General features: G+C 40.5%; 1 protein-coding gene across 1 annotated transcript in view; it reads left to right on the top strand.

Annotated features, from left to right (window-relative positions):
- Window positions 1-261: 261 nt before the first annotated feature.
- fhod3b (formin homology 2 domain containing 3b) overlaps window positions 262-21973 on the top strand; it is a gene marked incomplete at both ends in the record, with an annotated part of 74461 nt that continues 52749 nt past the window's right edge. Inside the window, 3 exons of the mRNA XM_079226891.1 lie at window positions 262-426; window positions 6581-6687; window positions 12649-12713. Of these exons, the coding sequence (XP_079083017.1) occupies window positions 262-426; window positions 6581-6687; window positions 12649-12713 (337 nt within the window). The remainder of the gene's footprint in view (window positions 427-6580; window positions 6688-12648; window positions 12714-21973) is intronic.

Here is a 21973-nt window from a genome sequence, read left to right as displayed (position 1 = left end):
ATGCCCTTGGATACTGCCGCACCGCACTGACTAACCCGTATCTCTCCACGAGGCACCCTGGATCTTTACTTCTGGACCGTCCCGACCCTCTGCGCTGCGTGACGCGAATGGAGAAGGTCCAAGGATAACAGAGGGTGCAGGGTTTTGCTACTGCAGGAGACCTGCCGGTAGTTCGCTGCCCGGGGTGCTGCCTGTCTGTCAGAGGCGGCGGTGTCGCATCCACTGTTTTCATCCTCCAGCATCGCCTTGCATGGATACATCATGGCTACGGTTATATGCAGGGTACAGTTCCTAGATGACACTGACCCATTTAACAGCACCAACTTCCCCGAGCCCACCAGGCCACCTCTGTACACTTTCAGGGAAGATATTCCTCTGATAAATCAGATTGCTGGAGTCCACAGGCTGCTTAAAGCCCCGCAGAAGGTATGCAGTATGCTTATTCATCTCTGGGTGATGTTTTGTTCATGTCTCTTTAAATGAGCTCAGGAAAAAAAAGTTAACACCGACAAAAATCCTAAATTAATTATTAGCTTGAGCATGTTGGTGGGGTTACTACTAAACAAACCTATTGGGCCGTTGATAGTGCCAGTAACTGATGGAGCATCAACATGCTTTAAACAGTTATTGCATGCACTGTGACAGGAAGATAGGCCTATATGCTATTATGGCAGTAAGTGATATTGGAATGATTTAGGCACCCATTATTTGGCCTGATCTGTTAGTGTTTACCTCAACCACAACACCAGCTCAGTTTGACCAGTTGTTTTACTACCCATTAGCTAGATTTAGAGAGATCTTTAAACACTTTTGTTCCAGTTGTTTTGTGTCAGAGAAAAGAAACAAAAAGGGAAACAGATAATATAACGGTGGTTTACTCAAAATACGAATTATCATTGTTTTTCCACTTTTAACCTTCCATCAACTTTCAATCGGGTGTCTCTTGGCTTAACTATGAGCTTGAAGTCTATATAGGAAACCACTTCTGCTATTGTCTCTACAAAGCCCCAAATAGAGTAGGGGGGGGGGGGTCAAATGCCCAGCTGGTCAGTTGTTGAGGGATCGGAGAAGGTAATTCCCTCCCGGATTGTCCTAGATTTGGATATTTAAATTTGCAAACTCTCTGATCTCAACGCAACTTCTGAAACTGTGTGAAAACACAACACATTTGTATTTGGAAGCTATGGGATATTCTCTTATTTCCTTAGTCAGAAGCAGAATGCCTTTTGCAGTACCGCTACCTTGTTGTATTTGATCCGCTGCAATATGTCTGTTTTGGTTTGCAAGAGTTAGCCTTCCCAAAATCCACAACTGCACAGCCAGTTTTAAGCAGCTCAAAATAACTGAATGTTCCTCTTTTGTATGGTGTAAATTGCCCTGTTTATGTTTCCTAAAGAAATCCAGTGACAAATAATGTAAACCTGAAGCCCATTTTCAATTATTTTTCTTTTAAAGGCCTCTGAAGACCAATTCTTTTGAGAAATGCCAGTGTCTGCCTTCTGATTACACTGTGTGCATCTATACACATTTTCTCAAGGCCTCATCTACTGACCTTCACATTTAAACAAAGCAAATGGGGCCATAGGATCTGAGGTTGAGTCTTATATTAAGCATTCATCTTAGTCTGGTTGGGAAGTCACGTAAATAGAAAGTTAATTAGGGTCTTTCTTCATTCTGTCAGATCAATAGTACTCCATCCTGTTTGAGTAGAACTGGTAAGATAAGTCACGGAAGCCTCAGGATGCTGTGGATCACCACAAGCCTGGCTCTCATTCTGCAGCCAACTCATTCTGACCAGCAGGATGGGATGGGAGCGCTTTCCACTGTTTGAGAGACGAGAGGGAAGCGGGCAGAATTAAAAACACAAACAAAGAGCTGATGTACTCTACACAGTCGACTGGTCTCAGTTTAGCAGGAGGCCAGCTGGACCACAAACTAGACAGAGAGGGAGTACCAGTGGTATCGGCTCAGCAGCGCCGGGTTTGTGGGATTTGGTCACATGAAGCTGAAACTTGAAGGAGCAGCTCTTGTGCTTTTTATTTAGAATAACATTCAGGTGGATGACAAGACTGTGGCGACATTGACTTCTCTGATTCACAAGTTTGAAGAAGTGACAGGCGGGACTCTGTCCACGTACATGCATTCGATAGCAAATGTGTTGTCTTTTAGAGCTCCGTCTCTATGGTGCGGGTCAATCTGGTATAAATAGCACGCTGCTAACACATGGTGTCCAGGGAGTCAAAACAGCTAGCATATGCTGTCTCTGGGCTGTTCCTGTCAGTTTCAGTCTCTGCAGTCTCAAGAGGGGTGATCTGTGCGTGTGTGTGAGTGGTTTTTGTTTATGTGTGTTGGACTGGTTTGTACATGGGATGGCATATGGGCTATGTTGCTGTTCAAAGTCAAACATCAATTACCATTAACTGTTTGAGAGGTTTAAACATCAAAAGCCATTATGACCAAGGATTACATTTTATGGCAACAATGATTTAAACCATGAATGCTTGTTGTGTAGCAACAACAGATTTGTCAGGACAGCAGACACACTTTGAAGTCAGTTTTTTTTTTCTCGGAAAATGCGCTGCCACCATGCATATGGATGCAGTATGTGATTTATGTAATTAAAGTAGCACTATTGAATATTTTGAGGGCTCTACTGGTAATTAAAATATCCAAACATCTCTGTTTCTCCTGTGAATAGAAAGTATGACGAGTCATCACCTGACTCAGGTGACCTGACCTGGTCTCTTCTGTCATAAATAATGCATCGTCCTTGTCAGATGCAAAAGTGACCATGCTTTTCAAAATGTGCTGGAGTTATTCCAGACCTACTTGTAATGTCATCGTAAATCAATAGATCAATAGTCCTTCGTATGCTTTCTTCTCTGGCAATGTTTTGTAGTTTGCGGGTTGGTGGCCATGAGGCCCGGCATCTGATTGCAAAGCAGTGGTCAAGGGAGGGAAAATGTGGTCAAGTCTTGGAGAATGGACTCTCTCACTTCACCGATTTCAATTGTTGGGCCACATTTCTTTCTTAAAAAAAATTACAGACTCCCATAACGAGAAGTTATGTTAAATGCTGTAAAATGCAGGTTCCTCCTTGCCTGTCAGAGCTCCTTTGCATTCTTTTGCACATTGTTATGCAGAGTTGAGGTTTTGTTGGTCTCTGCATTTTGAAGGGATGTCTCCGCAGAGGGGCTCCTTTCAGAAGAATGCAGCGTCGGTGGACAGACTCATCTTCCGCATGCTTGACAGAGGATTACTGTTGTGGTTTCTCTGTCATGCATCAAGTGTGTTTTAATATGTTTTAAATCACTTGCCTTCAGAGAAAGACCACAGATACCATCTTCACCTTTATCGAACAAACTTTAACCTTTTCAGTGTAATTCATCTTGTTTCATTTAGAGCCCGCTGCAGTTAACAGACACCATGTGTAAGTTTAGCTAACCCGAGGTTAGCATTTGTAAAACTATCTAAAAGGCAATGGTGTTAGGCTATTGGGTTTCCAATGTGGAACTTACACACAGTATACATTTTCTCATTACAAAGAAATTTAGTGAGATAACAGTTTAAAATTGGAAATTGCATGGTGTTTATTTTTAGCTCTTTCTGTTTCCCTGGTCAGTGGACCACATGGTGGTGGAAGGGAGAGGCCAGACCTCAGTGTGTGAGCAGAGCACTTGTGGCTACCTCTCTGGACTTGGCCGCCACAGGCCACTGTGGGTTCAAGTCCTAGGCGGGGGACAGCTAAGAAAGCCTCTGCTACTGATAATCTGGTAGCACTCACTGTTCCTGGATTAAAGGTCATTTTTTTTGCATTAACCTGGCACAGTTTTACAGGACAAGACTGGTAATCAGTCATCCAGGTTGATTATTCAATGACAACCTGAAGAGCCACTGGTTAGAGGATAGATATGTGAATACATGGATGAGTTGATGGCTGTACAGATAGGGACTGATTAATGGCAGACTTGATTTATCCGCGTTTGGCCTGCAAAACCTCGTATGGGGAAAGGCATTTCATGGTTCCACAGCTAATTACTGGTTACGGATTCAAATTCAGCCCGATGTTTTGTCTATTTCAGGTTGTGATACAGATCGTATAGCTTAAAGAGAACACACATTGTCCCCCCCTTTTACTCCAACAGTGCTTAAAGTAGAATTTAAGGAATTGTGAAACGTAAAAAAATATACTGTAATGATAAATTCGATTTTCTGCGTAAAGTTACAGCATGTGCTCTCAATCCATAAAACATTTAAATATATTTTTGGTGGTATGTTTTTTGTGGTAAGCAGCAACAGAGTTTTATTTGGAATAAACACAAAAAAGGAAGAAGTGAATGGTTAGAAATAGCAGTGATGGAGAACCTTGAATAAACAAACTAAAGATTAGTGACTATAAATCTTAGATTGCTTCAAATAAAAATTGTTCCAGATGGTTAAATTGACAAGAAAGTGCAGTACATCACACATTTTATATGATTTACTTTGATTTATTTTGATGCTTTAGCAAACATGCCAATAAAGCCACAGTGAAATAATAATAATAACAAACATATCACTAATTAACACCACAATATATGATAAATGAAAAACAACAACAATGCAACATCAAGCAAGTGAAAAATGGTTGAACAAATAAACATATTAATCCATTACCATGTTGGACATTAAGGACAATCATTTTTCTGATTTAGACATTAGCAAGACAGAAAGCAGACATTCAGTAATGATTTCAGAGTATATGCATTAGTGTGTCTTCTCCTTCATGCTACATGTAATATTACTGTCACACCCATTCTGTTTTTTAAAGGCACCTCAGTCCGTTGACATAACAATAGTGGGCCTAACTTTGTTCCTCGTGTCTGTCCAGAATCTGTCCTTCAATCTAAAGAAGCACTTTCCTTCCTCCTCTGCATGTGTACAGTATAGCTTTGTTTGTTTCTACCTTTCTCTCGATCTGTCTCTTCGTATCCGTCAGTCCGCCTTACTGCAAGAACATCAACAACGACCTAACTAAAGCTCATCACTGTCTTATATACAATAGGATTTACTAAGCAATTTAAGTTATCTGTGTACTGCAGAGGCCTTGTGCTTCGCTTCCTCTCTGGTCTCTCAAAATGAAGATATTCAGCCCTATAATCTCCCCAACTATTAAATTACCAATAATCATTTGGTTTACCATGCATGGGAAACCAACCCGACAGATCATAGTCAGGGAGTTGGGAGAAAGAGTAAGAGTTATCCTAACCGACCACATGTTTTGTTTCACTTCTCAAACATGACAGTCCTTGAGCGCTGTAGTGCAGTAATACAAACAGAGTGGCTTAACAGATCAAAGCCATCAGACCCATAATGTCTTTTCCATCCCTTTTCCTTCACGTTCAATTAAGTTACTGTCATATGTGGGAGGAAACTGAACTGCATCAGACCAGGCAATAACCGCTCAAATGTAAAAATCACATGTTACGTATATGTCTTCATGCGTTGCTCTTCTTTTAAGAGGAGATAATCTAGCAAACTGATTTTGGCAGTGTATCATAGCCTTTGCTATCTTACAAAGCCCTCAATGTGAGCTGACAAGAGAAGACGAATGTTCTATGTGCTCAGTATATTTCCAGGACTGTTCAACATGAGGTTGTTTTAGATACCCTGGCTGCTGATGGAGCAGAGCAGTGCCACTCTCCTCACTGAAGTCATATGTTTGCCCTCCCGTAATGGTGTTTGTTTTCCCGTCCTCTGCTTCACTGTTGGAGCCGCTGTTCCGTGGAGCTGACAGACTCTGAATATAAATAGGTTAATATCTCCAATTTGGAGGTCAGCCAGACAAGTGAACAGACACAGAACTAATTCCTCATCTCCTGGACCACAGTCAGCTGTTGACAACCATTCACGACCAGACAAATCATTCCTCCTCTTCAGAATCCTCTTGTATCGTGACAGTTTATCAGACGGGAGAGCAGACAGATAAGAGGCAAACAAATCTGCATGACTGCTTTCCCACCTCACCCGGTTGTCATTGTAGAGTGCTGACTGGAGCTGATAAAATAACTTTCTATGGCCCACAGAACCTCAAATACACTGTGCATTTACCGATTGGCCCATACAAGAGAACAAAGTTGTTATGTTTTGTATACAACCATAACTAAAAATGTATTTTTCAGAAATGAGCAGTGTTGTTGTTGCAGCTGAAGTTGTAATTTAAAGAATCAAAGTCTTCCTCCATCGTGATTGTTACGCATGTGGTTATGAACTAATATGTTGCTTGAAAAATAGACATTCAACACTGTAATTCTTCTGTTTCACAGAAGCAGCAAACCAACCTTTCCAGAGCAATATTTCTAAATCTGCCTTTTTTTTACCTTGTTTAGCCGATGTGTCGGTTCTGGACTGATCAGCATGTGGGTGCAGCATGTGGTATAGCAGGCCATTGGCTCTCAGCCTCAGCTGACCATGAACTCATGAATCTGTTAAAATACTTACTCAATGTGTAGCATTATTTACATGTGTGAAGTGTAAATTACATGATCTTTAGAGGGTTGAAGACAGATCAGTGTTTTGACTTTGTCTCCTTCTGATCTAGCCGGATGACTGCGCCCTTCAGCTGTCCCATAATGGAAGCTACCTGGACCTGGAGTCTACGCTGGCCGAGCAGAGAGATGAACTGGAGGGTTTTCAGGAGGAAGGAGGGTAAGATAGCGATCACCTCTGACTCTCTCAATCTCTCATCTTTTTCATCACGATCACCAAACAAAAGCAAACAATGGCATGTACACAACATGCTGAAATGAAGAAAAACACATTCTCTGTCACTGCACTAAAGTTGGTCATATATTCTTTTCACTTCGAGATTCAGATTGAAAACATAAGAAGCATGACACTGCAGGTTGATAATGGACGTAACTCACCAGGACTAGATTGTCCAGGACTAGATTGTTCATGTTGTAGTAGTCAAATTTGCTGTTTTGAACCAGAAATAAAAATTTATTATTCAAGAGTAACTCACTCTTTTTAAAAACACCCAACATATTTATCTGCCTTAAAAGCCTGACTTTATCAATATAATTTGTTCTTCTTCTTTGAGGGACATATACACATTTAGGCAAGACAAGAGGCACATTTTACAGTCTTTATTTAAACACTTGCTATGGGGATGTATGCAGTATAAGTATATATATATATATATATATATATATATATATATATATATATATATATATATATATATATATATATATATATATATATATATATATATTCATTTGGCAATTTGATCATATTATATATGATTTGATTATATATATATATAAAAAAAGAATGATACCCAATCTGTTCCTCAGCTGATTGAGCTCTCCCGCTCTCAGCTGCTCTCAGTAGGTGTTTGGGTCTGTCGAACAAACGAGGGGACAGGCTTTGCCTCATTTTAGTGGCTCTCAGTTTCAGACCTCTCTTTTAATAATTAACGGCACAAATTCATCTGTGAACCAGGCACCAAATATCTAAACAGTGTAATTTATAGATTGTAATATTTGTTCTATTTTTCAGAAAGAAAGCCTATGTTTATGCATGGGTTATGCTGATCTTAGTTGTATAGATGAAAATTAGGCCTCGATATATTTGATCAGTTCTATGTCTTGGAGTTTTCATTGCATTCATCCATTCATGCCTCTTAAAATACCTGGCCTCCCTGGCCCGGTGACAGAAGTGATGTCATCTAAACCACTTATGAGGTGTAGACGCGTCTCATGAGCAATCGCCCTCGTCTCAATTAGATGTTACGTAAGTGCTCTCATTAGAAGTGGCCAAACTACAATTGTACACCCGCCACCATACACTCTCAACTTCTAATGTAGCTGCATTGTTTTACTGGCAATATGTAGTTAAATGAGGCTTTGTCTTGAAATCCCTCCTAGCCCTGGATGAAATAATGAGTTTAAAATAGTGTTAGCTTCATTTCGGTTTCATACATGTTCTTTGGCTAGTTACTTTATTGACTCCATATGTTTGTTCACGAACTGTGGAGTGATCATTCATGTGCCGCCCATTTTAGATGATCATGAACCAACATGAGAGCTCCTGGTCGGCTGGACCACAAACACGTATGGATTTATTTGCCTAACTTGGAATTCATAAGCTGCTCTCTGGCTCTGTGTTTCTATTGGACGATGAGCGTGCCGTTCTTTCCCAGTTCCATCTGAAATTGTTAGGAGCTTAAGGGAGGCTATTGAGAGCTGTGAGGTTAAAGTGGTCCACTTCTTCTCTCGTCGAGGACTGAGCCTGCCAGGGCCGGTGTCGTGCCAGCTGGCACAGGCTGGTATGGATGTATGTCATTAATCCCACACAGTGTTGTCTGAGGAGGCTGGGGGTGAAGGTGGTTAGCCAATTATTTTGTAAAAATAGGGCAGTTCTGCTCGCTGGCTTTTTATGGTGCTGATGTGCTCAGGATTACCTCCCCCACTGCTCGGTGTTGTTGATTTGATGATTATTGAGCTAATAAAAGGTCTGATGAGGCATTTCACCTTTACTCGTTTCATTGTACTTTTTCACCCACCTTTTATACTGAAAATCTGTCAACAGCCGTCTCCAACTCCAAAACATTTAATCCACAGAACATTTCCCAGTTTTTGTCTGAGTTTTACAAGTAGATCTCAACATAACTCTGTTGCACTAACTCCAGTTAACAAGCAAAATGTTGTAATACTTATTTTTGCTTCAAGCCCAGCCACTTTCTTTGTAAAGAGAATAGCACTATATTCATACAGTATACTGCCTGAGTTCCTGATCATTGGCCATTAAATCCATCTGTAATTGATATTAATGACAGGTTACATTCCTGAGGCGCCTGTGTCATACCTAGTGTCTTTACAAACAGATTAAAGTATGATCCTCTGACAGAGCGCTGCAGAGCCAGGAGATATCCATGTCACGGGAGCTTAAGGGCCATAATCACTTCCACACCTTGTTTGAAGCCCAGCTATAGGCGATTGTGACTCATAAATCCCCTGTCGCATCTCTGATACAGTCTCACTTAGTTATAAACTGGCCATATTGCCCAGGCATGTGCTCAGACATATCTGCACAGTTTAAGGTAGTCAGTGTGTCATTTAGTTTTCTAGCCGTGATAGATTGATTGACCCTGCACACACAATTTCCTGTATTTGTAGCCCTGAACCGAGATACGGGGGACGTATAAGGATCAGATGGCCCGGTATTTACAGCCCTTGAATATTTTTGTGGATTACATGGATTGAAGAATGAGGGTCTGACGTTGTAGGAACATTTTTACTGTTTAACGAACTCATGTGTGGAGTTATGCATTGGGCTTGATGTCACTTTTGCTCAAATGTGGGACATTTATTGGCAGATAATTAGTAAAGTTGTAAGTCCTGAAGGACATATTCCCTGACTCGTCTTGAGAAGATAACATGAAGTGCTGTTACAATTGTCATAATTGATTCAGCATGTGAAAAGTGTAGCTGACCTCCAGCACAGAAGAAGACACTTTATTAGCATTTCCCTACCCTGGTACATATAAAGCACATCTGAAAGCCAACAGTTGTGTGCTGAATATGCCTTTCTTTGTTTTATTGAGTGTTCTTGATGTGTTCACCAACCAGTCAGAAGTCAAGCCTATTAAAATCCAACTGTTCTTGCCTCAACTATTCAGAGTTTCTGATCGTCTTATTTCATCTCTCTTAGAACAGCTACGTTTTCAATATTTCTATTTTTTCCTGACCCACTTGCACATGTTTGTTAGACACTCACACAAGCTGTTCACTTGAGGAAAAAACAGTGGACTAACAGTATAGCCTCCACTTCAAGGAGGGAAATAAAATACCAATTGCCCTTCTGTGTTTGTGGAGCAGTTTACGGGTATTATTAACAGAATGGGGATTGCTCGGTGTGTATGTGGTTGTGTGTGCATGTGTGCATGACTTGAGTGTGAGACTTGGTCAATGGTCAGTGAAGCAGGCCAGGAGATAGATTCATCACCCTCCTTACTTCGACTGGCTCACTCACACTCTGCAGGTCCCTCTGTAGAAATTGTTGCAGGAGTATCTCAAGCAGGGGTGTTCATCAAGAAGTGCTGAGTCAGTAGACCTCCGTGGGGCCTTCTTGTCTGGCATTAATTGGTCTTCGAGGAGAGGTACCACCTTTTCTGTATCCTAAGTATGTGTGTTCACCTTCTGTGGGTACACATTTTGAGTTGTTTTATAAACAGCGCCAGTAATGCCCCCTTAGATAAAGCCAGAGAGCAAGGAGCTGGCAGGTATCCACTGGTCCAGTTGCAGCTGCTCTGGGTATTAGGATTAAGACGGGGCTTTATGAGGGTGCTGTTGAGCAGAGCAGTGACGGGAGATTGGAGAATAATATGGGGTATCTAATTGGCAGGTATAGTTGTTACGTTTCCACAACTGCATTCCTGTTTGCAGCATTTGATAAGTGATGATGATGAATAACAGATTTATGCTATTAAATAGAAAGATTTATAGTGCACTGCCTTTTCATGTAGAGAATAACTAAAAATGACCATATGTTTTTATTTAATCTTTTATAAAGCCATCTAATTTAGAACAATCGCTCTTGCTAATGGTCGGGAAGTAAGACTGGGGAATGGTCAAGTTTATTCATTTCATGAGATTATTAAGAATTGTCATGGTTATTCAAATGGTAGCAACAAAGGTATTTCAGAAGCATGATGTTACACATGATGGATCTGATTAAATTTGCATTTGGCTTGAGTTGATTATACAGTACCACCGCTAGAAGAAACCAGATCATTCTGGCACATGAGACCAAAAGGAAACCAGGGAATTCAGTCAGTATTATATCCCACCATGTAGCCAATTTGTTATTCGGCTGACATTCTTTATAGTTATTATTATTCCTCTAACTATGGGCTCCACCCTTTATGGGCCTGCAGCACTGTCTGAAGGAGTGTCCAATTTTCATGTTTAATTGGTGAGGGGGGTCTGAAACCTCACTTATATACCATGCATGTTTGTTTAATTTGATAATGAGCATGTTGGCCTGTGCAGCCTCAGGTCTTGGTTAAGCACGAGGATACTGTTGCAGCCCAGCTGAGAGAAAGCAGACTTTCGTGACAAAATGGATCTGGTTACCCATTCGCCTCAACAGCATCACAGAGGATTAAGTTCCTGTTTGCTGTCTCATCTCACCACTCAAGGTCCATGTTGACAGATGTTGCTCCTGTGTCACCTCTGCTTGTTGTGGATAATATATGTGATAAACAGTGAGCATATACAGATTTCCTCTGCCATGTAATCTGCTTGTGTGTCAGTGCAGTCTTCCACTAACTGATGAAGGCAAGAGAGATGTCATGTATGTCTGTCTGGGATGGTTATGCAGTGATGCTGCTGGTTTATGGTGAGGCTGCAGTATGATCTGCCTTCTTTGCTGATGGGCTTTTTCTCTTTGTGTCATACCCACTGCTGCCTGATTGTCACTGGCGCTGTGCCAGTCTGAACAATCACACAGCCTTTGTGCAGGCGGCATAAAAGCCTATTTGTCAGAGGGACGAATTAGAAGGGGGGTTGCTGTGAAACTCTACCTGCTGTGCTCTTGTCCACAGTTGTGTCTTCTGGGTTTGTTGTGTGCTTCTCTAGCTAGTCGGGAGGTTGAAGGCACAATCTGTGATCCAAAATGTAAACAAAAGCTTGGCCCGCACCACCAAAATACTAAACATGTAAGATTAATTGAGACGACACAACAACAACAACATCTGAGTCATTATCTTCCTCTAATGTTGTCATAGGTTTGTTCACATTTGAGATGCAAAAACTATTAAAAACACATCAATGAGTCACCGTGTTGCACTGGGTAACTTGTGTCTTCATTACCATGTGGTGAGGTTCGAATCAATACCATATACACTGTCCTACTGACATACACCCATTAACACAGCAATATATTCATTATAATCCACTGTTTAATTCACCTCTTCAGTAGTATCGAGTATTGAGCTTGAGACTGGCTGCCACAGACGAGGTAGGGAAGTATGGCAATCCTGAGAGACGGACTAACACATCGTTGGTTTTGGTCTTTTCATGCAACTAAAAATAAACATTGAATAATGCCAGCCTTATACTTTAAAATGGCCAATTTTACACCAAACTTTGTACAAAAAGTAGCCAAATTATTCTTTGCATGAATACAAATGCCCTCACATTCACTTTCACGATTGAATAGAATTGGGTTGCATTGTTGACGTCTTTGTTTTGGATTGTCATTCAGACATTGTAAGCAGTTGACAGGACGGTGATAGGGTTTTAGCATGTCTCCATTAACCCTGGGGGAGGAGTTGACCTCTTAGCTGCTCCCATCCTTCATTTTCACCTTTGGAAACCTTTCCCCAGTTCTGCTCCTCAGTTCTGCTCTTCAAACTGCAAATATTGAAGGGTTTGATTAAGACTGAATGGTATAATTTGTCGTCATGTTGCACCTTTGCACAGTAGCTATTTGGTTCCATTTTCTTCTCAGCACTTGCTTGCCTCTGGCATATTGAAGGCTGCCTTAAATTAGATAAACAAAAGCACACATACACGCACACATGCAAATTTAAATAATCGCACATGACTCAATGTCCTGTAACAATTCTCTTTTTCTCCATTTGTCTTTCTTTCTTCACAGGAGGGGCAAGAAGCACAGCGTTATTCTCCGAACACAGCTGTCCGTCAGAGTTCATGCCTGCATTGGTGGGTAGTAAACTGTACTTTCATCTAAGTTGTACATTTGTCATTTCCAACTTTATGATGGTCAATTTGTCTTCCTCTGTCTCTGTGACCAATGAGGTATGAGCTTTAATTACCTCTATTACCAATGGATTGTTTTATTGAGGTCCTTGTTTAACTTGCACAGTGGCAGTTTTGGGAAATGGCCTAGAATTCTAATTTGAGTCAGAATTAACAGCATTTTAACAACACTCTGAGAAACAGACCACTGGCACGGAGCGACGCCTGAACACATTTAATGTTTTTTGGAGTTGCTGTGTTCTGTCACTTCGCTTTATTGGGCCTCCTGGTGTCTTTGAGTAATGTGAGGCAACTAGCACAAAGAGCTGAGTGAAAACATATGCAAACATGCATGCACGTGGCATGCTTGCGAACACACACACACACACACACACACACACACACACACACACACACACACACACACGCCTGCACACACAATGTGCTTATCAGAGGTTGGGTTTTGATCAAACTATGCTAAGTGCCTGAGCTACATTTAACTCGGATATAGATTTGGATTTCTGGACATTTTGACATATCTTTCTGGTGAGATGTTACTGATAAATAGGTGTTAATTGTTCTAACACCTTGTTTAATGTGCGTATAATGTAAGGGCAATATACAAGCCCTTTAAAAGTAATTTCCCAGTGACTTGTAGAGTTTGTTAACAAAGAGCACTGTGGCTGTCAGTAGCAAAACGTGGAGAAGCACGCATTCCTCCACAAAGACACACAGTGCCTCTTCTACAGTGTAAAAATAACCCAATGCCTGGAAAAGCTATCAGGCTGTAAATTGTCAGATTTTAAATTGGGCTGTATTCCTCTATTGCAGTAGAAGTAACCCAAAGTCCCAGACATTTTTTATTTGAATGAAGTCACTCTGAGAGCTATCTCTGATAGTCATACATGGTTATTTATTCTTGCTGATGTATGTTATGGAAAGGTTCGGATATTGTTCAGTCATGACAGTTCATTAAACTATTGGTGAGACTAAATAGGAAAGAGAAGCCTACTAAGCACAGGTTGATCACAAAGAGGATTTATCTTTGATGTTCTTGACACTATAACTGAGACTGATTTTCAAACTTTACAACATTTCTCTTTATAGAAATGGAATAGGCTTGCTAGCAAGAGGGTTGATGCAGCTGGATGGCTAGCTTGTTACCCGGGTAGTCTCTCGGCTGTATGCTAGTCATCTAGCCAGCTAGCCAGTTTGCTAATTCCACGATGCTTTAATGTTACACTGGTTATAGAAAATAAACCAAACAAATGTGTCACTCATCTGGCAATAGCAGTGTGCTTTCCTTTGCTGTGAAAAGAGTGTATGGATGAAGCGTTCATTTTGAAATGCCTACTAATTTACTCTGGCTCCCTTTACTTTGAATTGCTACCACTTTACTGCTTGTTTTATGCATTACTGTAAAACATCACCCTTAGTTGCAGTGGCAGTGGCAACGGTACACATAAAACGAAAATGTCTGTTTTACTCCGACTGTATTTCTGTGTTCTTATTGTCAATACTATTGTTGGGAGATGCGCCCTGATTTTATAAAGCTAGATCCCGAAATGTCCAATCCCATGCTGAATATGGCTGAACCTTGTCCACACATACTGTACTCTGAACTGGCTTCACCTTATTCTCTCCTCCTGCTGCTGCTTGGCTTAGCTTAGTGGAGCCTGTGGAGGGGCAGACAGACTTGCTGCTCTTCTCTAAGTGGATGATGACCCTCTTTCTCTATAAGTTGACAGCCACCTGTTGCTCTTTCTTTAGCTTCCCTCAGTGACTGCCCGCGTGGCTTGCTGATTTATTTCCTCTAGGCGAGGTGGTCACTGTTACTGTTAACTTGTCCAGACATTTGATCCTAATTTTATCTGACTAGAGGGCTTACCTTGTAGCCCATGAGTGGAGAATTACTGGGTGATTTTCCTGCTCCACACAGGAGATAATTTGTTAGTCTTCCAATGACAAATGGCATGGTAGTCTTTAGGCTGTGCTCTTGCTCTGCATTAAGGGATTGAGCGCGTCCATGCTGTCAACTCATAAAGGCCAAAATGTCTTCAAAGATAAGCTCCTATATTGTCCGTGTTTTTTTAATTTATTTTTACTGGCAGTGGACATAGGTTTTTGTCTTTCAACAATGAAGAGATGTGATGAAATGACAAAAAAAGCTGTTATAATAAAGTGCCTTTGGAGAATAGCCAGCACAAAATGTTCAGATTAACTTTAACGCAGGGATTTCCAGAGATTCTGGAAATCCCTGAGAGATGCTCCTTTTGTTTGAGTCTGCCATGTTTGAACTAATAGCACCACTCTTGTGTTAGCTTTAGGCCAAAGGGTGCTTACTTGTTTCAACATTTCCCGTGCTGTTTGAATGTAATTTGTTTAATTTGACATTTTGACAGTATCCTCATTTAAAATTGGGTGCCAAGTTAGCACACCCACGTTGTCAAGATATTTCCTTTTTACGCACTCCATTAACATGAGTGATGAGTTGGTTATAATCATGTATGTAATCTCTGTCATGTAGCACTATTATGTGGTTTTCCCATTGCATGTATTTGAAGGTTTAATTAAGAAGTACATAACTTTGTTTATGTCATCGGGTTTTGGTGGTTTCTCTAAATATTCACATCACAGGGCTGGTTTTCAGTTTGTTTGTGTGTCTGTGTGTGTCTGTGTGTGTCTGTGTGCATGTGTCTTGAGCCACAGCAGACCTAATCCAGGCTTGCCTAATCATAGTCATTAGCTGTCACATACATATGGTTCTGCATACATCTCTGCATCCGAGTCAGTGGAGGAAGAAAAGTGCTGACCCAAAGAGCTAATAGTCTAATAAGGTGCTGTGTACCGATCTTCCTCTGGCGCAGTGATTTGTTTTCACCACACAGGGAAGCAGTCCAGACTCTTTGTGTACTAAAAGTGCAGATCAGGCACCATACAAATGTTTATGTCTGGGTGTTCTGCAGAGAGCAGTCTCATTAGTATGAAGCTCCTCGGGTGTTTGTCTGTATGCTATACACATTACTTGATTGATGCTTCAGTCCTTTTGTGGAGAAAAAGAAAATGACTTTTGAATGGATGTGTTTTTGCCATTTAGGAGACGAGTGGCGGTAATGGTTGGATCTTTGTTTATATTTGTTTGACCAGCCTGGGATTTAGAGAATAAACTCAACTCATCCCTCTCTGCATGTCAGCGTTGGCCACAGACGGTTGAAGTGGTTGGGCTGTATTGTTGTCGGTTGACTAGATGTGGTATCCAGGGCCTGATTAAAGCAGTCCTGTGCTTATTTTAGTGTTGTCCGCAAGTACAGTACAGTAGGTCCTCTTTTTATATGCGTTTTGTTTTTGAGGCTGCCTGAGCTGCCGTGATGTGATGGTATGAATGATTTGAAGACAGGAGGAGAACCAGAGAGAGACCATAGTGTGAATGTTTAAAGTTAAGAATTGACAAATGACATATGTGTTTTTTAAGCTCTTGCAAAATATGGACACCAAACAAGCTTTTCTTTAGTTAATTACAGATGTCCAGTCAGATGCTGCTCCTCTGGAAATGAATGACATGTATGTAGTGCTAGGCTAACATTTGATGTGGTAAATCCACTCTAACCCATAACATTGTCCTTCTCCAGAAAACCATCTTGAACTCTCCCAGAGTCATACAACTCCTTTTATCTGGAGCCAAATGTATATAAATCACAAACATTTAAAAACACGTAAAATTACAAACATTTAAAAACACGTAAAAATCATACATTTGAAAGCTAACATTTGTTGCTATTCCCCTTTGAGAGCAGGTTCATCTGTCACCACGTTGATCTCAGCTGAGAAGTGACAGCTGCAATAAAAGGTGACACATTCTTAGTGGATCATCTGCCTTGTCTTTGACAACCTCTTATAATCTGGGCTCAGCACATGATCCATTGTGACTGCTGTTGACTTGTGTGTCTTTTTTTGTGATATTATTTGGTCAAATTGGTAGTTTTGATCTTCAGGTTGACAACTGAAAACTCTGTGGTTGTTAAGATGAAAGATGATGAGCAGTAAATACTCCCTCTGGAAACTGTGTTGGAGAATCTGTTAAGTGTGGATCATTTAATGTTTGTTTATCTAATTTGTGTATTGTGTGTGTGTGTGTGTGTGTGTGTGTGTGTGTGTGTGTGTGTGTGTGTGTGTGTGTGTGTGTGTGTGTGTGTGTGTGTGCGTGTGTGTGTATGTGTGTACTGTATGCTTGTGTAGTATGTCAACACATTGACTTTAGAGGATAAGATCACCTGCGGGTTATCGTGGTGCTCACAACCACAGTGTCTGTCTTTTCCACACACTCTGCCAGATCTGTACAAAGCCATCTGCAGTTTTGTGAATACACATAAAAAACAAACAATTCCAGTAGTTAACTTACCTAGTAAAAAGAAGAACAGCTTGACATGCCTGCTATCATTTTGTAAAGAGTCAACAGAGTTACCCAAGGTTCTGGCTCATATCCAGTTCTCTTCATCAGTTAAACAATTATTCTGGGGAAATGTGAAAAACATGTATTTGACATTATTATCTGGTTATTATTATCTGTATGAACACTGTCACAATGCACCTCAGGATTAGAGAACCTAATTAGAATCATCAATGCTGCACCGCAGTTTTTATCACACACATTAAAGCAATCGAATCACATTTCTAGTCATGTTTTTTTTACTGTAGGGTGCCAAGCAAGCAGGGACTAATTATCCTATGAGACACAGAGGAAGATCTGACTTCCAATAAAGAGACTCCAAAATGGGATCATGGACTAAGAGTCACCCCGGGAGGCCAACGTAAACACCACTGTGCCAAATAAGAGAAATCTGAAGCAGCTCACATCCCAGGAAGAGAAGCGTAGTGGAGTGGGTCTTGCTTTTCAAATCACAGCTGACAGCAAAACTAGATCAGTGTTTGATGGCATCACTCACCTCACACTTACCCTCTCTCCTTATATACTCTCTGTTGGCCGTGAACCCAACAACCCCATGCAGAGAGATTACAACGTAGTTTAGGATAATGCTTCATTCATGGGCAACAGTAAAGGACAATGTTTCCCCTCATTTTGTCCCTGTGCCCTCACAACTAAAATGCTACTTTTTCCATTTCCATTTCCAATGCTTCCCATACTGCACACGTTTAGAGACTACTACGACATGACTTCTTGTAAGCACACTCACATGCTCGCGTTCACATGCACACACTCATGCAAAGGCATGCACATATTAAGGAGCCATCTGGTTCCAGTTGGAAGGCCCCTCATTGCTGCTCCTCACCCGTCCAAATAAGAAGAGAGCTGTCTATGTTTTTATCCAAGAGGGGAGTATTTCTTTTTCTCGCTGTGTTTACAGGATAGAGGGAGAAATGTTAGCATGGACACAACTGTATTCCTGTGGATAACAAGGGGGTCCTATTGCCTCGTGATTGAGTTTCAGTGCAGTAAATAATGATATTATTTCTTCTGACAACCAGCCAAACTATTCAGAACAATCCTGTGATTGGTTCAAAATTGGTTTAACATACATTTTACAGTCAGCTTATCACAAAATATCGTTTTTCAAAGTGGCACATCATGACATATGAGTTGAAACGCTAAGAGTGGATGCCATGTGAACCAGACCACTGTGGGGTTTACCACTGCTGTGAGACTGGAGCAGGCTTTGTTGAAGTGGACAGGTGTGTAACCTCAGTAGCCACAGACTTTAAACAGCTGACTGCTTGGAGGAAGGACAATTTGGAAGGAATCTGAGTTTGTTTTCATTTAAGCCAACATTTATTTGATGTCTGCAGAGAACTGTTTATTTTGTATTTACACAGGGGTCTATGATGGTTTAGAGCTGAGGTTTGAGGTGCCTCTTCACAGCCGGTGTTTGCTCTCTCTGTGTATCCTTAGTGGAGAGAGGACAGAGAAGAGCAGACTAAGAAAGCACATAGATAAAGTTATTTTCATTTATCTCAAATATTTAACACTTATATTTAACACTTATTTTTCTTCAATTAATCTGACAATTGTTTTCATGATTAATTGATTCATTGTAGATTCAAGTAGAGAAAAAAATCAATTATCAAAACAGTCTATTATTTTGTGTTGATCAGATTTTAAGCACTAAACTAGTTGTTAGTTTTGTCTCTTATGCTTTACGGAATGTGGCCTTTATGCTTTAAGTGGACTATCATCTGTCTCTGAACTTTTAGCAGAGTTTCAGATGCATAATTCATCATCTTTGTCATATTTGACTTTGGGGTCTGCGGTTCTGCTATATGGGCATTTAAGTGCCAGTATTGACAAAAAAAACAACAACTCAGTAAACCCTGTGGCCTTCAGCCAAATCACGGCGTGCCATGGAATTCCATCTCACATGTCATGCAGGCTCCTTTTCTTTTCCTTCAGCTTTGATGTCAGTGTCTTTGTAAGGAAACATCTCCTTCCCTCTGCGCATCTATCAGGAAAATATGAGAAATACTGAAGAGAACACAAACACTTCATATCTTCTCTGTTTGTCGTTACAGTAGCTGTCACTCATCCAATGTTCTATGACACAGCGCTGTTATTTCTTCTCGCACCTTGGATCAAGTAGTGTTGCCACAGCTGGCTAGCTTTGAATCATCGTGTATAATGGCTGTTTTGCCTTGAAGGAGAATTTATTGGATTTTCTGTCACGTCCATGTGCTGGGATCAATTTAGTCTTTGGGCTGACATCAGCTGGAAAAGTAAAGATTGACATGACCTGTTTAGGGGGATGTGACAGTCATTTTTTGCAGTGTAGGAATTGGACACTGGACTCTTGTACTCACTCATAACTGGTGGAGATACTTTGTTCATGGCATTAACTTTGTGGGGAGGGACTGTCACAATTGTGGTAGCTTCCATGCTCTCCTTGCTGTCTCCCTCTCTTATTTCACTAAAGGAAAGACATGGGGCGAGTAGTATCCCTGTGTCTTCCACCTCATTCTGCTTTCCCATGCCTTGCATATTTCATGTTTCTATTTCATCAGGTAAAAAGTAGCTGCTTCAATTTAGGATTTGAAACAGAGCAACAATCTCCTTTTTTAGTCTCTCTATGCCTCCATTCTGTGCTGTAGCTCTGGATTCCCATGCTTCACATTGTGTTGTGGTGACTGTGGGCCAACAGGAACGTCAGGCATATCCATCATGAGCCATTGGCAAAGGTAGAAAGTCTGTGGCAATTTGTGGTGATGTGCTAATGATTTGAAGGCCGTCTACTCGTGGTCTAGTTCGCAACAGTGTCGACGCCCAGATGGGGGGAGGCACGATAAACAGCTGTGGAACGATTATGGATATTCTACCATATTGTGATCCACTGTAAATATTAGCGAGGTCATCCGGTATCTGTTTCTCTTTTTCAGCTTCAAACATGTTCAAGGCCAAGTAAAAACTGCAGTTGTTATTTTTAGAGCTAGTGTAAGTGAGATGAGTAATATTTATACTGTGGCCTTTAATGAAACATGATAGCCTTTTCACTGTCATTTCATTTATATTCACCTTTTTCCAAACATTGCAGTTAAAAACAATGCAGTTAAAAATGATGAAACAGCAACGTTAAATAAAGAAATATGTATATGTATATATATATATATATATATATATATATATATATATATATATATATATATATATATATATATATATATATATATATATATGACAGATATTAAGACTTATCTTGGCAAACATAAAGATCACAATGAAGGATTCTGTCTGTTGCGGTGCAATTAAACCACGTTTTGATGCATTTTATGCAATCAAATTTACAAAAGTAGACATAGTGTTCTCACTTGGCTTTTAATTAAGGGCGCAACTGAAGCTGAAATACTTCCACCTCCATTCCAGACGTTGTTGGGTGATTGGAGAGCCCTTTGAAATACAGAGCTCAAGCACCAGGAGAATCTCTTCTTGCAGCCCACCATGACTCTGAAGGGGACCACTTAGAGCGGCCGTAGCAGGAGAAGATTGGACAACCTTTGTGATGTTCTTTGAAGCAGAAGAAAAAAGCCATACAGTAGATAGGGGGGAAAAGAGAAGAGGCCTCAATGCCTTGTGTGCATGTCGACTAAGAGCCTACTTAATCGGTTCAGGCATGTCGGGCAGTTGGGATGACTATCTAAAACTGAGGTTATATGAAACGCATGTCGCACACAGTAGTGAAGCTTCTTACCAATGCAGAACGCTCAGGAAAAGCATATGAACGTGTGAATTTAGGGTGCATTTTTTTTATCACAAATGACATAGCTGCAGCAGCGGTAATTTGCAAGTGGAGAACGTTCCCAAATTCAACAAGGAATTGTCAAATTCTGTGGTGAAAAACTCCAAACTAATTACAATTGAACAAGCAGTTTACCCAATCTTACTCTGTGGTGAGAGTAAAATAAACATTGTCTGCTTTTGCTTAGTCTGTGTTATAAAGAGGAGTGAAAACCTCTATTGGTATAAACAAAAAGTGATCCTGAAGTTGTGAGCCATGTTTACATCATTGTTGTGGTTAAAGCTAAATCGTGTCTTTCAGTCAATATGTCAGACACTGTTGTGATCCATTCAGATCTATTCATATGTGCTGTATGGTGGTTTTCTCAGTGTCACTTAAGGATCATTGAACACACAAAGCACTAACATGTTTTGCTTAGGCCTCTTGTTTATAAGATAAAAGCCTGAGTATAAACCTTTAATCTCTGCGTTTGGATATGTGAAAAATGTTTGAATCTCTCCCAGTGTCTGGACCTCAGAATTCAATGACATCAGTGGCTGTTCTCTGATGAATGCCTTTTGTATCGGCAAGTTGCAACACAAAGCAAAGAGAGGCAGTAATGTGCTTCATTCAGTTTTTACCATTCACACACACATTAATACTACATGCAGGGGGTGGATACAATATACAAACATCTGTTCAATAACATGGATTACATTATGCTCTTGAATATGATATCAACTTTTCAGAGATGGGGGTGAGCAAGTAAACGGGGCAACCTTTAAATATCATGCAATGCATTGAAATGCCACCACAATCAAAAGCCCCAATCAAGAGCTTACTGACACAACAGAAATGAGCTTTTACAAAAGTAGCATCTTTTTTTACAGGTTTTATTATTTTCACTCTCTAAACTGTAAAGAAAAAAAACTTGAATAAGAAACGGCAAATGAAAAGTAACTTTCCATATGCAACTGCATGTGCAAATACCTTTTATAGTATTTCCAG

The sequence above is a fragment of the Taurulus bubalis genome (genome assembly GCF_910589615.1).
Source record: "Taurulus bubalis genome assembly, chromosome: 12".
NCBI lineage: Eukaryota > Metazoa > Chordata > Actinopteri > Perciformes > Cottidae > Taurulus > Taurulus bubalis.
This window is presented reverse-complemented; position numbering and strand designations above follow the sequence as displayed.